At 38.1% G+C, this 15,975-nt stretch overlaps 1 protein-coding gene across 2 annotated transcripts in view; it reads left to right on the top strand.

Annotated features, from left to right (window-relative positions):
* The window catches only part of TLL1 (tolloid like 1), a 124,645-nt gene that overhangs the window by 60,988 nt on the left and 47,682 nt on the right, over positions 1–15,975 (top strand). For both annotated transcript variants that reach the window (XM_056490605.1, XM_056490606.1), the window contains exons 4-8: positions 111–263; positions 2,250–2,367; positions 9,725–9,903; positions 11,703–11,808; positions 14,642–14,766. In XM_056490605.1, the coding sequence (XP_056346580.1) occupies positions 111–263; positions 2,250–2,367; positions 9,725–9,903; positions 11,703–11,808; positions 14,642–14,766 (681 nt within the window). The remainder of the gene's footprint in view (positions 1–110; positions 264–2,249; positions 2,368–9,724; positions 9,904–11,702; positions 11,809–14,641; positions 14,767–15,975) is intronic.

A 15,975-nucleotide genomic window follows, 5' to 3' on the forward strand; every position in this document is an offset into this window, starting at 1 on the left:
CCTACTTTGAAAGGGCATAAAGAAATCTGGGTTTGACCTGCTAGAAAATAATTGCTCTCTTTTTTCATGTGTGTGTGTGATCTGATTCAGTGTTTTAATTATCATTGCAGGTTTTGAGCAAAATAATACATCTAAAGGAAGAACTACTGTCAAATTCTCAGGGAAAAATGAGAAAAATCGATTTCCCAGAGCTGCTACATCACGAACAGAAAGAATATGGCCAGGTGGTGTCATTCCATATGTAATAGGTGGAAATTTCACTGGTAAGCTTTGTGCTTTGTGTGAATAGAGGAAAGATAATTTTTTAAAATTGCCTTCTTTTTCTTTTTTTTTTTTTTTTAATTTTTGAAAGTGAAGTCATGCTATGGAATTCAATAGAAGGGTTATGTTGGAACAGGCCTGAAGTACATCTGTTTTGAAAATATTAGTCATACTTAATTGTTTTCAAAGGCAAGCCACATAATAAAAAATGTATAAGAACATTTTAGAGAGGGAAAGCTCCATTTCTTTACCTAATATATTTCTTGTTGCACATCTGTTTCCATGAGCCTAAGCAGCAGAATGTCAAGGAACTTTTTTTAAATGAAGTGTATTTAGCACAAGAATATCTTTAGTTTAACTGGTGTAACATGTATTCTTCTAAACTGATTTCACTCAACAAACTGGCCCAAATGTGTTTTGTTATTCCTCAGTTTGGTTTTCAGATGGGTATACACACACATTGTATATGACAAAAAGAAAGACTGGCTACCCTATATATAAAATTTTTGGCAGAAAACTTTAGAAAAAGTTAAAACATTTGTTATCTTTGAAAAATGTAAATGGATCAATATTAATGTGGATGTAAGAGAGAATTTAAACCAAAAAGCAGCAAGGAAAGCAGAGAGATAAGGGAAAATATATGAAAAGCTATCTTATTTATTGTGCATGACAATACAGGAAACCTAAAGAAACATGCAAATGCTCACACGTTGTATATGCAGAAACTAGAGTCATTCCTTTCAAACTGACAGCTACAGTCAAGCTTTCAGTTTGGGTGTTTACATAGTACTGTATCAAATGTGACCTTTGCTTTAGGATTACTGTCTTCTGAAATAATCGTAGTAAACGAAATGAAAGCACCGTATTAAAGATTTTGCCTTTTTAATAATGAAAGATAAATTCTAAAGCTTAGAAAAAACTGCTTAAAGATAAAAGAAAAGGGCAAGATGGGATGGAATAGCCTTTATTTTTTAGAATCTGATGTGATTTGAACTTTTTTTTTTTTTACGAGCTTTCAGGTTTTGTTGTCTTTAAGCTTTAAAAAGGTTAGATTTTTTGTTTGTTTAATTATCCTATATTGTAACCTGCAAGATGAGTGTATTTCTGCTGGCACGTTCTTCCCAAATAATGCTACTCTGTGGATTTTCAGCTCAGAAGCAAAACAGATATATTCTCACATGCTGCCTCTATGTCAATAAGCCTTGTCTTTTGTCATGCAATGAAATGATATTGCTCTGCTCTCTGAAGTTGTGTTCTCTGCCAAGAGTTGGCCTGGATGCTTCTGCATCTAGGGGATAGTTCTGACCTTTTTTGGATGCATTTCTCATTTTTAAATCAAATATCTACTTGTGCTTTTATCAAGTTCTCAATTTCCCACTTTTGTTTTCTGAGAGATTTTGATGCAAAGAAGGGAAGACTGGTCCGTGTTCATGACAGCCTTATTTTAGTCAAGTGTTTCTACCAGTATGCCTATTTGCATGGCTTAGATAAAAATGGTGTACAGACTTGAAGGCTGTAGGATTTTTAATTTTTTTTTTCCTTTTTACTAGATAGAGAGCTATGATGTAAAGTTACTCGATTTTGTTCCTTCTTTTTCTTTCTGCTTTTCCTTTTTTTTCTCCCACAATGTGGTTCACTTGATAGTTTCTGGGAAATTGCTTAGTGAATGCTGTGCTGATGCAGGCACATAAGCAACGCTGTATTTCTTCTGCTGTCTTCCTCTGGTGTAGCATAGTCATGATCTTTATTGCAGGTTTTATATTTACTGGGGTGTGTCAGGCAGTGCTAGCCCCCTTGCAGGCACATATGTTATGAACTGATGGCCTGAGCATCCTTTTAGCTGGAATCTTGCCATACGTGGGACTACTGGGACACACAGGGCTTCATGATTCACTGGCTGCTTCCAGGCCCATATTCCTGGCATTAGTAAGAAGGAAGCTGCAGTGAGGACAGCTCTGTGGCTCCAGGCACTGCCCTTGTTGTTGCAGGCACGCAGCGCGCCATGTTCAAGCAGGCCATGCGGCACTGGGAGAAGCACACCTGCGTCACCTTCATCGAGCGCAGCGACGAGGAGAGCTACATCGTGTTCACCTACCGACCCTGCGGGTAAGCGTGCGCCTGGGGCACAGTCCCACCTCAGCCTTGGGCACAGCCCTCAGCTTTACCTGGGGACACAGTCCTACCCTCAGCCTTGGGCCACAGCCCTCAGCTTTACCTGGGGACACAGTCCCACCCTCAACCCTCAGCCACAGCCCTCAGCTTTGCCTGGGGACACAGTCCCACCTCAGCCTTGGGCACAGCCCTCAGCTTTGCCTGGGGACACAGTCCTACCTCAGCCTTGGGCACAGCCCTCAGCTTTGCCTGGGGGCACAGTCCCACCCTCAACCCTCAGCCACAGCCCTCAGCTTTGTCTTGGGGACACAGTCCCACCCTCAGCCTTGGGCACGGCCCTCAGCTTTGCCTGGGGGCACAGTCCCACCTCAGCCTTGGGCACAGTCCTACCCTCAGCTTTACCTGGGGACACAGTCCTACCCTCAGCGTTGGGCACAGCCCTCAGCTTTGCCTTGGGACACAGTCCTACCCTCAGCCTTGGGCACAGTCCTCAGCTTTACCTGGGGACACAGTCCTACCCTCAACCTTGGGCACAGCCCTCAGCTTTGCCTGGGGGCACAGTCCTCAGCTTTGCCTTGGAACACAGTCCCACCCTCACCCTTGGGCACGGCCCTCAGCTTTGCCTTGGAACACAGTCCCACCCTCAACCCTTGGGCATGGCCCTCAGCTTTGCCTGGGGGCACAGTCCCACCCTCAACCCTTGGGCATGGCCCTCAGCTTTGCCTGCACAAGGCAATGTGTGCTTCACAGGAAAATGAACTGATAATTATTGCATTTAAATGATGCATGTGTCCTGCCTGGCTTTAAAGTTCTTTGAAACAGGTATGTGTGGTGACTTTGTAAAGCTGCACCTCTTTTTTCTATTACCTTAATATATACACATATAGTTATGACTTTTATTTTTTGCTTTCCGTCATACTTCCAATATTCATATGTGTTGTTCTAAAGGTATTTCAGGTTTATCATTTGTTTATTCTCAGCTTTCTCCATGTCATGTATTTACTGCTGAATTAAATATGGACTTCTACCCCGCATCCTTTTTCCAAATTGTTGGTTTTGGTAATTCTAACTCTCGTATTGCTAGACCATCCTTGCCTGGATTTGTTGAATCACCCAATTTATGGCCATTTTGTAAATTCCTGCTTCTGGGTCACTGATGTGTAAAACTGAACAGAACAGGTTCAGCTTTCCATTAATCACTATGTTCCATCTTCAGATATTACTGCTCACAAATGCCTCAGTCAGCTATGTTTGCCTTTCATTCCACCCAGAATTCTTAACTTTGTATCGTGCTCAGTGAACTTCCTGAGTGCACCATGTTCATCTCTTAAGAAGAGCACACACTGCCTGTGGAAATTCTGTACTTCTGACAGTCACCTCCTGTTTGAGCTGTAAACTGCAGTGAACAGCTCCCTCTCTTACTGACTTCCTGGTCATTGAGCCCTTTGCTTGTCTGCTTTTGAATCATAACAGGGTAGGGTAGTGTTGTGGGTATGATCCTGAATGATCCTGAATTTAGAGGCAATTTTTATCCTCCAAAATTATATGTAGAGTTATCTGTTTAAAACACTCATTGTATTCTTCTAAAGGAATAGGACAACATAATATAACCTACTCCTAGATTACTTTTGAAAGGCATTGCTTTTGCTCCTGAAAGTCTCTGAGCCACAGATCCTTGCAGCAGGGGATCTTATTCTATGGTTTCCTGTCATGTTCTTGTTGCACTGTAGGCTTGCTGTAGAACCCCCTTAGAAACAGTGCCAAATGAAATGGACTTTTGTTCTGAGCCAGCATGGGTATTATTTTAGTCAAGGCAACCCGTGAGAGAAGATTCACCCATTAAATAAGGTTCAGGGATACTGACACACAGCTGGAAGACAAATGTAAAGCAGATAATTATCATGACGGTTCCCTTGCACTCACAGGGGCAGAAAGCAATTTAAACAGAAGAGTGTGGAAGATGTGTTTTCAGGCACTTTAGAAAGATATTTATGGGGATATCTGCCAAATGTAAATTCTGCCACTTCAAAATACCCAAAGTCAAATGACAAAAAAATCTCTCCAGCCAAAGAATTGTTCCTTAGAATGCTTGATGTTTCATGAGATCAAATCACTTCAGGGGAAGGCTGAATTATAACCAGCTTTAACCAGAACGTTGGAGTACACTCAGTATCCACCTCCAAAGTCTATATTATTCTTTATCATTTATATTGTTTTATTGAAGAGTACTTTGCAAAATAAAAATAATTTACCAAAGTTTTAACAAGTTTAAAAAAAACTGAAGAAGAATGTAGCCATGAAAAGTCCACCATTGATGAAATAAAGCCAGGCCAAACAGAAGAGGCAGTTGAATGATTTTTTTTGGGGATCCCCAAGTTTTTTCAGGAAGATCCAGATGAACAGGGAAATGTATCCTCTGGGTGAGTAGGAACTGTGCACTACCCACCATATCCAGTGCTGACGCGGGATTTTCCACGGAAGGAGCCCAGACTAAAGTGACACCAAACCAACTGCAAACACTCTCTGCTACACGGCCAGTCGCATTGAAAGTAATCTTCAGCTCTTTCCCATGGCACCCTGCTGTGTTGGTTTGTTAGCACATTGTGTCAGTATTGTTTGTACTACCACGGCAGCTAACATTCACAGATGGTGGAGACTTTATTGTACTTAGCACGGCTGAAATTAAAAGCTAAATGATAAACCCTGCCCCAAAGAGCACAGAGTCAAACCATAACACATTAAATGAAACAGAGTGGATAGTCATACATGTGAAATTCAGGTGGCAGTATCTATGAAAGTCTCATATGACAGCATTAGCACACTAGCAAGTGAAGTGTTACTGAGCCTTTGTAAACAATAAGGATATTTTGGAGTATAATGCATCACATCTTGAAACAGTTCATGGGAAGATCATCCCAGAAGGGTAGTGATTAAAAAAGCATATTTGAAATATAGCAGCTGGTTATAAGGGATACATGGCTTTCTTAAAGTTGAGAGGTTCCATATCAGCAGGGAACGAGAGATAAATTTTGATTATCAAGACCCATAGGACTGCAAGGGATCTTAGAAAGGTGTCTAAATGTATTCTTAAGACAGAAACAGCTATTCCTATATCACTGCTGATATACACTTATCTAACTTGGTTCTAAAAACCTGCAGAAATGAATATTTCACAGCCTTATAGGAATCGTATTCCTTCAGCATCCTTAACATAAGAAATGTAGGAAGTTTGTGCAGCTTTTTTTCCCACAGCTAAACCAAGTATTTCATATATCAGTTAAAGGACATTAACTTTTTTCCCAATGGCCATAGAAAAGAAATTCCTTTTACTTTTTGAAGAAGTCTGTTATATAGCTTGATACTGTTATTAAGTCCCCCTCTGCTCTACATTCTTGCAGACTAGAAAAATCCTAGTTCATTTAATCTTTCCTGGAAAATAGTGTTTGCTAGGGCTTTAATCATACTGCTGTTTGAGATTCGTTTCTGCTAGTCCACATAATTCTTGAAATTGATAACCCCAAAAATAGGGTGTGTTTGTCCAGATGAGTTGTAACTTCTGCTGAGCCAGTGCAAGAGCCAGTTCATATAGCTTGTGGCCTTTCCTTCCTCTTAGGCACCCAAGTGCCTCCCTGTTTCTTAACAGCTGCCATGTCCAGCATGTGGTGGGTTGGGATGTTATTCCAAATACGAGACAAAGCTCTTTCCACAGCACAGACACCCCATCTTTGATTCCAATCTTTACCAGGTTTTGCCCATCTTAAGAGGTCGAGTAATTCCTTATTTCCCTTTCCATATCTCTTGTATAATCTCTTAAAGTTGCGTGTCTTCATGGCATTTAATAGTGTTTTCTATGACTGCGAGTTTAAAAAGTGTCTTCTCTGTCTTAACTTTATGTAATATTCCAACCAGCTTTATATACCCCTTGATATCAGACTTCTCTAGTTTGTTTACAGGCAATTTGGAAAAATGTCAAAAACTTTATGGCCAGATCCTGCCTTCCCAGGGAATAATTTAATCTGCTGAAGTTGTAAACTATAATTCTTTTTTATCATGTCTGTTTAACCTGAGTTTGATAACAGTTGATTATTAAAATAGGGGTTTTTTTAATATAGCTGTATTACTTTGAAATTTTCTGGTGACAGTGATTTGTATCCCTAAGCTGCAGATGTGAAAATAAGAATCAAAATAAGAAAATAAGAATCTTCCTATCAAAGGGCCCGAAGACTCAGTCAGTATACTTCACTGTATGCAAAGCCAAAAAAGGGTCAGCATATTGGGATGGCATCTAGTCACACTGCATTAATAAATATTCTTGAGTACAAGATCAAGCTTCTTTTTACATAGTAGAACTAAAAAGAAAGGAACAATTATTCAGATTGTTCTGGTAAGTCAGCATGCCTTTAGATCTCAATTTGTTCTCCATTAGAAGACTTAACTTTTATGACAAAATTCAGATGACTTATTGCAATTGCTACTGTATTCCCTTGTCTTACTATTTGACAGACCTGTTTGAGATACAGGAAAATCAAATCACTTTCATATGTTTCCCCAAACATTGTTGAGTTAACAGATGAATATTTTAACCTCTTTTGAACTTGACACCATATTAAAAAGGCATTGCAGGCAAGTTCTTAAAGTGGGTGAAACAAGTAAATTCATTGTCTGAGGTGCACCTTTGTAGCATACTTCAGCTAAAGAACATCTCATAAGAGATGCTCAATCACTCTTATAAAACGAGAAGAAACCAGAGTTGTGCTAAATAATCTGTGCACAGGGCAGGGCTGACTCATGCTCCCAGGTGATAAATAGCCCTGGCAGCTGGCACAGCTTCCCTGCTAGCTGAGGTGTGGCCTGAGGAGGGTGTGAGCAAGGCACAGGTTGTCCCAGTCTGGAGCACGGTGTGCTGGCACAAACGGTGAGGGGTGGTTTATGTAAATATATAGCTGAGGAATGCTGGTTGTAGTATTGGACATCTTCACTGATCAGATGAAGAAGCAGGAGACACTTCTGCCATCACAACAAGTCCTTTTAGGGCAGTGAATCAGAGCATTTGGTGATCATGATAGTATCCTGATCCCTGACAAAAGGCAAATTCATAAAGCCAGATCATAGCCAATATCTCCTTTGTATAGATGGAGTTATATCTGTGATTAAAAGAGGTGTTTTCACCAAGAAAACACTCTGCTTCCTGAGAGAGATTTTGTTTGGAAATTTTGTGAACCTCTTTTTCTTGCTTTGTGCAACATAAAAGTGATCATACACCATCCTATTATGTGTATGAAATTCATTCACACCTTCATTGTGCCATGGCAAGCTTATATATAATGGTCTATGATGATTTTTATATTGTCACATTTTCAAGGGTGCAGCTTTTTTAAAAAAGGACAACATTGACTCTACCTGATTCTCTCTTCCTTTGTAGCAAGAGTATTTTTGACAGTAGTTGTGAAACAGTATTACTTAAAAGAATGAGCGTATTGTTCCATTCATTTCACTTTCTCTTTGTTATTTGTTTCTCATTGCTCACCATTGCTGATCAGCTAGACTGATTAAATGGAATTAGAGATTCATAAATAGTTACTGTCTCCAAATGCTGTCTGGTGCAATAAAGATTAAAGAGATGAGCTTTAAAACCTGCCAGTTGATTCAATTTAAGGGGTGTGACAAGTGCTCAGAGAGCACAGAGTTCTTGGCTTTTTGTCAAATCCATAATATTACAAATGAATTTACTTCATAGATTTTTAAATTTTAGTTAGTCTTTGTCTCAATGCAGTTGTTGAAGCAAATTGTAGCTTAATTGGATGTATCTAGTGTGCTTGACAAGACATCCAACCTAACAGATCCTAATGACCCTCTCTAAGTGTGAACTGCTGCTGTTATTTTAGGACTTGGTGTTAATTCTATTTTCCTTGGCATGTAAAGAAACACTCAATAAATTTCTTTATATTTTCTAGGGAGTACTTGAAATCTGTCAAGTAACCAGTGTGAGGGAACTGTCACCCTCTGGCTGCTTGCTTTTCAGGAGCTGGTTAACATTAAAAATAATTCCCAATATGTTGGGGCTTAGATGTACAATGTTAGCCTAGAGGAGCACTATATAAAAGATTGCAATTAATTTTTTTCTTCTGAAAAAAGCCATCTTTAAAATCTGTCAGATGAGGTGCCCTCAGTTATCAAACATTTGAGAATGCTCAACATTTCTTATTTTTTCTGTTTTATTATTCTTTTTTTTTTTTTTCTTTTTTATTATTTTGCCCTTGTTATCAATAGTGTCAATTAAAGCAAAGCAGGAGACATCACAGAAGGTACTGTTTAGAACAATTTCTTTTTTGATTTTTCCTTTGTATCTGTTCATCTCCAAAGTATCACTATGAAAAAAATACATTGAATATATATAGAAATTTTTTGTCAGCAAATATGTATTTTCTGGCTGAATCATGTAATGTATGTGAAGTTAATAAAATAGACATGTTAAAACTATTGAACATATGCTCAATAGTCTACAGCTTTAGGTCTTATTAACCTATTGATTTGTTTTAAGCCATAAATAATCATTTATGTTCTTTAGTTCTGCATTGCAGGTTTTCTCTGTAGTTTCCATACAGTGCCAAAAACAAAGACTCTGCAGGAATGTTTAAACTGCTCTAAACAAAAGCATTCTTTCTGACTTTTTACAATTATATGTGCTTATCCTAACTCTATTCTCATCAATCCCTTGCTCTGCTATCATTTGTTGTATTAAGATCATAAAGGTTTTTAACTACAAATTAAATTCCAGGACTTAAACAAATATGTTTAAATGTGTTGAGCCTCCAAGGTGATTTTGCAGGATTATAGGTGAATGGAAAACTAAATAGGTTAAAATTGGTTGCATGGTTGGGCTTGAAGGGTCGTGGTAAATGGATTGGACTCAAGCTGTGACTGAAAGTGCAGTATCACAGGGGCTTATCCTGCAACCTGTTGTTTTTAACATTTTATCAATGACCCACAAAGAGATGATGGTGCGTGCTGTCATCAGAGCATCATTTAATTTTATTCTTTTGCTCAAAACAAGTTCCTGTGTTACTCTACAGAATGACTGAATAGATTGTCATGACAGTGAGAATTCTGTTGATCAAAGCTGACATCTTTTAAGACCTTGAATAATATATTAAAAAGCCACATTCATGTGTATTTTGAGTAATAAACTGTTCTAGTAGAAGATCTAGAGTTTGTGAGACACCTGATATTACATTGTGCATTTTACTGCTGAATCTTTATATACTATTTTCTCATGTTTTAACTGAATTTGCTATGTAGTTGGTAGAGATATGTATGAAAACTTTCATCTGTGTTTGTGTTTTAATTACAGGTGCTGTTCTTATGTGGGTCGAAGGGGAAATGGTCCTCAGGCTATATCTATTGGCAAGAACTGTGATAAATTTGGCATAGTTGTCCATGAGTTGGGTCATGTGATAGGTTTTTGGCATGAACACACACGACCAGACCGTGATGACCATGTCACCATCATTAGAGAAAACATCCAACCTGGTGAGATAATCTGATAATTATTTTAGAAAAAAAACATGTGTTTGTTTTTGGCATTTCCTTCGTCTGCTCAAATTGCAAATAAGTGCTGAATAGTTGAAATAGCATTTATGCCTGCTATTCTTCTTACCTTGACTGATCTCAAATTGATATACAAATAAAATACTGAAATTCTAGTATAATATTTTCCAAAGTTCTGGCCAAGTAGCAAGCCATAAAAATAGAGGGCTAGAAGGAGCAAAATAACAGTCATGCTCAAAAACTTTGAAAGAAGCCACTGCTCTTAAGGCTCTTTAAAAGTCATATTTCTATGCTTGAGGAAGGGCATTTCTCTTGTAGGTTTTGGTGAATGATAAGTAGAAATATGTCTGTAGCTGCTCAGGAGGCTTTGACCTGGGAGGTAAGGTGAAGGACTTTGAATCTGTCACAAACAGGCACAGGTCCTGCACTTTACACGTTATTCACCTCACTCTCATGCAGCTTGACACAATGACCTTGGTGTTGTTGAGATAAAGCATCTGAGGAACTTGAGAACTTTAAACTGTGGCTGTCAGCTCTTTGCCACCCTAGCTGTTCCTCCCTTGCCTGTGTTGGGTAGGCAAGATGGGAGGGAAGTAGGTGTGTTTCATTTGCGATGTTCATAAATGTGTATGGTCTTTGTGACACACTGATTTTGACTTATGGGAATTCTATGCTCAAAAAGGGTGAAATCATCCAATGATAGCTTGGAGTATTTGTCTGTTTCTGAAGAAAATATTTTAAAATGTATTTGAGATACAATGAATTTTGCCACTTGATCTGGGACTTGTAAGGAGCTGACACATGCTCCCTCAAGTCTCTAAAGTCCTGAAAGGACATGCATGTTTGAGCCTTCTTTCTTGCCTCACTGTATTATTGACTTGTGCAGATGCCATGAGAGCTCTTCCCTTTTACTATGATGAGAAAATCAGCTGGAGTGCCATTCTCAGCCACCTGCTCTCCCTTTCAGTTCTCTCTCTGGTTTCTGACTGAGACTACTTCTTGTTGTGTGGCATGAGCCTGAGGATCACTCAATGGATCAGGAATTCATGACCACTGACTCATTTGAGTTTTGTTATGTTATGCAGCTTATGTTGATTAAAATGTTAATGTCACTGCAGGGCTTTTTTGCAAGACTCTGTTGTGAATATGAATTACTAAGGGGTGCTTTGTATTGCTAATGTACTGATTAGGTCAAAGAACTTAGGGTAAGGAATTATGAAGGAAGTGTAATTCTTTTTCTCCTGTTCTGTTCTTGTTAATTTGCAACAGCTGGATCTCAAAAATGTGACTTTGTAGTGTCTACAGTACATGAAGCTTCAGAGAGCAGCCTTTGCTGAACTAAGGTCTCCAGGGTCCATTAGTTTAGTGCTGCACTTAGCATCCAGTTAGACTCTTAGAATCCAGTCTAATGAGTGAGGAGGGTTCTTCTGGAGTCTTTGCTGTCAAAATTATTTATTTTCGGAATTAAGAATCAAACCAGAAATTTGTATGGACTTCACATGAAGCACATCATGATGTGTAAGGCCTTTATGTGTTAGTTGCATGTGACTAGTCTTTTTAAAGCACAATATACAAATCTGATATGTGTTTGAGAAGATGTCTGTTCTTATATTATGCATAGTAAAGCCATACACTTTCTCCCAAATTTCTCCCAAATGAGAAAGATTTATGAATGTTAGTGAGTAATTAGGTTAAGATCTTTGTTGATTTTCTTATCCTGTTTGGATTTTATCTTTACAGAGAAAGATATTAAAGATTCTATAATTATCAATCATTTGTAGGTCAGGAATATAACTTTTTGAAGATGGAGCCTGGAGAGGTGAACTCCCTTGGGGAACCATATGACTTTGACAGTATTATGCACTATGCCAGGAACACCTTCTCAAGGTTGGAGTCTCAGGTTATACCTTTTGACTTTTAATTCTATTCCTGTCTGTGAATGCTAAGAACTATGCTTTTTGAAGTATTTTGAAATCCCTTAAAATGTCCCTTGCGATATAGTATTCCTACAGCAGTCAAAGCACAGCTTGTTTATTTTAAGCCAAAATAATTTAATTATAGCTGAAAATGCATTTCTTTTCTGTTCAGTTTCAAAGCAGCCTTTTGATCTTGCTTCAGTTCTTTAGATTTTCAGACAAGATAAACTGGAAACATCGTTTTATATGATACACGCTTTCTTTTTGTGTCCACAAAAATTTGAATTTAGAAAAATCAAATGAGTGAAATGGCTGGGAATGTTATGTGTAACATGATATGTTCTGTAAAGGACAAATCTCCTTTGATTTAGAGTAGAGTTTCATAACTATGGATTATGCAGGTAGAGCACAGGTTATTTGGACATCTACCACACAAGCCACAGCCTTTGTGAAGGACTGCAGTCAGGCATTTATAACAGAGGCTGCATCCTCCTCTCTGTTATTTGTACAGATTGTTACTGTCCTTAAAACCTTATAATAAAGACTTCAGCTGATTTTGCTCTGTCCTGTTGCAGACTGATCTGTTCTCAGCTCCTTAGTAACTCATTGGGATTCTCTCTGAAATGATGCAGGGTTGTGGGGAGCTGTACAATGAGCTGGTCCCATAGATCAGCCCAGCTCTGGAGAAAAAGTGGAGGCATGGACCCAGTCTCCTATTATGTTTCATCAGCTAATTATTCTCTAAAAATACCAGAGTAATGTAAAATTAAAAGAAACCTCCAAAAACACCCAACAAAAAGTTTTAGTTTGGAAAGTTATGTGCTTGGGTGTTTTTTTTATTTTATTTTAGTTTTCCAATTGATGCATTTTAAGGTAAAAAAACTAGACAATCTGACACTTGGAAATAAACTGAGGGCCACTAAAACCTCACCAGCCTTTGCAAATTTGTTTGGCTTGTTCTCTCAATATAAATTTTATTATTAAATAAAAGTCCAATCAAAAGTTGTATTACTCAGCATACACATAATTCACCCCCGGAAGAGCATGGGAATGAGCCACATGAGGTAGCTATTAGTCACATTGCTTAATCCAGTTGCACATACCATTACCTTAAGGAAGAGATTAAAAGAACCTGTATAAAATAGAGTAATTGAACAAGACAGAACCCCCCCAAGTCCTAGGGCAATGACAACATCAAGGTAATTTGATTTGCTGGCCCTGATCTCACCACCTTCCAAGCTGGCAAAAACTGATAGTGCCATGAGTAGGCATGCCCTGCCCCAAGGTACAAGGGGCTGTTACTTCATCCTGTATAAAAGCAGCCAGCCAACCCCTGAGGTCAGGTATTGGTTTGCACTAATTCATCCTGCAAGCCTGAGTCATGTGCAGTGAGGCATATTGCCAGCTGCTCGCTAGACTTTGCTCACCCGGGCAAGGAGCAGGAATCGCAAAACATCACAAAGTTCTAGTTGTACACAATGATTTTGTTCATGCTGTATTGAAACTTGCAGTAGGTTCTTTTATTAAAGTGCTAAGGCATTCAAGAGAGAAATGTTTTCAAAGTATGAAAAGCATCAGTTTGATGTTGTGCTGAAATTCAGCGGAAAATAGAATTATAGTTTATAGATGCCATCACTTTCTAAATAATAATGGGCCGGAGTTCTAGAAACTGATTCATGCCATATGTAGTTTATTTCACTGTTTAGGGTAACACCCTGAGATGATTCTGTCTTTACAAAATTCCTAGTGATGCCTCAAAAAACCTAACTGGATAAAGAGAGCAGTATGTATCTGTAATACTCAAAATGGTTAATTTATTGTAATTTGAAAACGAGTATGTTTTTATAAATGGTATTCCTAACTACAAAGATCCTACTGTTCATTAATTTTTGGATCTATGTTATGTCTGAAAGTAGTGGTTTTACATTTCAATTAAATCCCTACAGATGTACAAGTGACAATAAAAAAATTAAATAAAAAGAGACTATAGAAACATTCTTCTGTTAATTTCTATTTTATGGGATTTGAAGCCTTTTAAATTCTGCAATGTGATAATAGAATGTAGTTTTGAATCTTACTATATTAAAATTAATATGAGAATACCAAAATGTTTTAGATCATATTTAAAATCTGGGAAATTTTTAATAAACTGCACATTTGGAACAAGGGTACTCCTCTATGATGTCTTGTCATGTAAGGTTAATGTCACTAAAATCACATATGGTAAGTTGATATATTTTATTGTGAGGCAAGTAAAGGCTAGCAAGTAAGCATTTCTGTTTTGAAAGCATCAGCAGCTAGAGTGGAATTAAATGTCTCACAACCCTTGACAGAATCATGATTGGCAAATGTGTTTGATTTTATCTGCTTTCCTATGTAAGTCAGGCTATAAGACTTCTCATTAAAACTTTGTTAGAAATAAGGGCTTTGTGATTAAGAATTTTGTGCTAGAGATTAACTTATGTATTTTTATGCAATTTTATATTATTTTTTAATATAGGAATAGCTTAAGTAGTAAGAGTAGTAAGAGATCTTCCTCTTGTTTTGCAGAAATATAAAAGCTGATACGTTAATTGATGTACTGATAGAAGATTCTTTCTTGGTAACTTTGCATAAAGTTTGCCAAGCTGAGGGACTTTATGGCATGTTGTCTGCATTTAAAGTTCTGTATTTTACCCTCTTATTTATGCCAAATGTAATACCCAGAAATACAAAACAGGCATACATTCAAGGAACTCAGACGGTTTTATGACAGAAACCTGATAGGGGTTTTTGGGGTCTATTTTTATTTTTATTTTTTTTAGGGGCATGTTTCTGGATACCATTCTCCCTTCCCGTGATGACAATGGTATACGACCTGCCATTGGCCAGCGTACCCGTCTAAGTAAAGGAGATATTGCACAGGCAAGAAAGCTCTATAGATGTCCAGGTATTGCACCACAAACAAACAAAAACCACATACCAACAACTGTTTGACTTGTTGTTCTAGAGGAATGATAAACTTTTGGAGGCAGCTGCTCAGTATTCTCTTTCTGTATTGGCAACTGACATAAGCTGCTCAGGAATCTAATCACAAAAAATTTCATGGATAAAGGTCACTGGAATGCAAAGCGCCTAAAGTGACATTTCAATCTGCTTTTCTTAGCTGTTCAACAACTAGAAAAAGAGGTTTAATATCACTTCTGGTTTGCATACTGGCTCGAGTCCTTTATTTGAATTCAAGTTGAGTGCAGAAGGAGCAAAATGAATTATTCCACTCGGCTCTGAACCCATTATAATTTTTTAAAATTTGTCAAAAAAAGAAGTAAGGACAACTAAATTTTAAACTCTTGTGTGGATGAGATGATTAGTTCTTACTACAAAATTTCTACAGTTTTAAGAGATACATTTACAATTTTAATATATTCTGCCTAATTCTTTCATCCTATAATTCTAATGCATGAAATTTTTTTATCTCAAAATAGTTTGGTAGAGCTGCTGTCTGTCTCAGAGACGTCAGTAGCGAGCCTGTAGTAACCCAGAGTCAACCCTCTGGTTCATGTTGTTCTCTAGCACTCTTTCTTCACTAAGTGCTGCCAGAATGGTGGAAATCTCTAAGGAAAAGCTCTAGTTACTGCTGATACTACTGTTAACCTTTGGTGTCAACCAAAGAAGTTCAGAAGTGCCATCTCTCAGTCAGCAAGATGCTTGTGGGAGGCTAGACACCCCAGCTCTGTGCCACATGGGCTGACAGCTGTGCTGCTCCTCGTGTGGATTAATGACATCTCAGGAACTGCTTTAACTTAGATACATTTCCACTTTTAACCACCTGATCAATACAAAAGGACTAGAGAAAGGGATCAGCATTAAAGTAATGGAGTTGCTTCAAATTTGTACCAGCAGCAATGGGATCTACTGAAGATGTGGGGATTCTGATGTGCATTTGGTGTACACTGTACACCTGAAATATGCTTTTCCTTTGTGCTGCAAGTACACTGAATCATAGTCTTGTATATAACAAGTACATGCACAGAGGTTCTGGGCCTGCCAGAGCAGAAACCACTTAAACACCTTTTCTTTAACAGCTGTTCCTTTGGGAACAATTTTGCTCTTTCCTTTTGGTACAGAAAGTACTTTAATAATGACATGCTGGGCAGCA

This window comes from Oenanthe melanoleuca, chromosome 4 (assembly GCF_029582105.1).
Source record: "Oenanthe melanoleuca isolate GR-GAL-2019-014 chromosome 4, OMel1.0, whole genome shotgun sequence".
NCBI lineage: Eukaryota > Metazoa > Chordata > Aves > Passeriformes > Muscicapidae > Oenanthe > Oenanthe melanoleuca.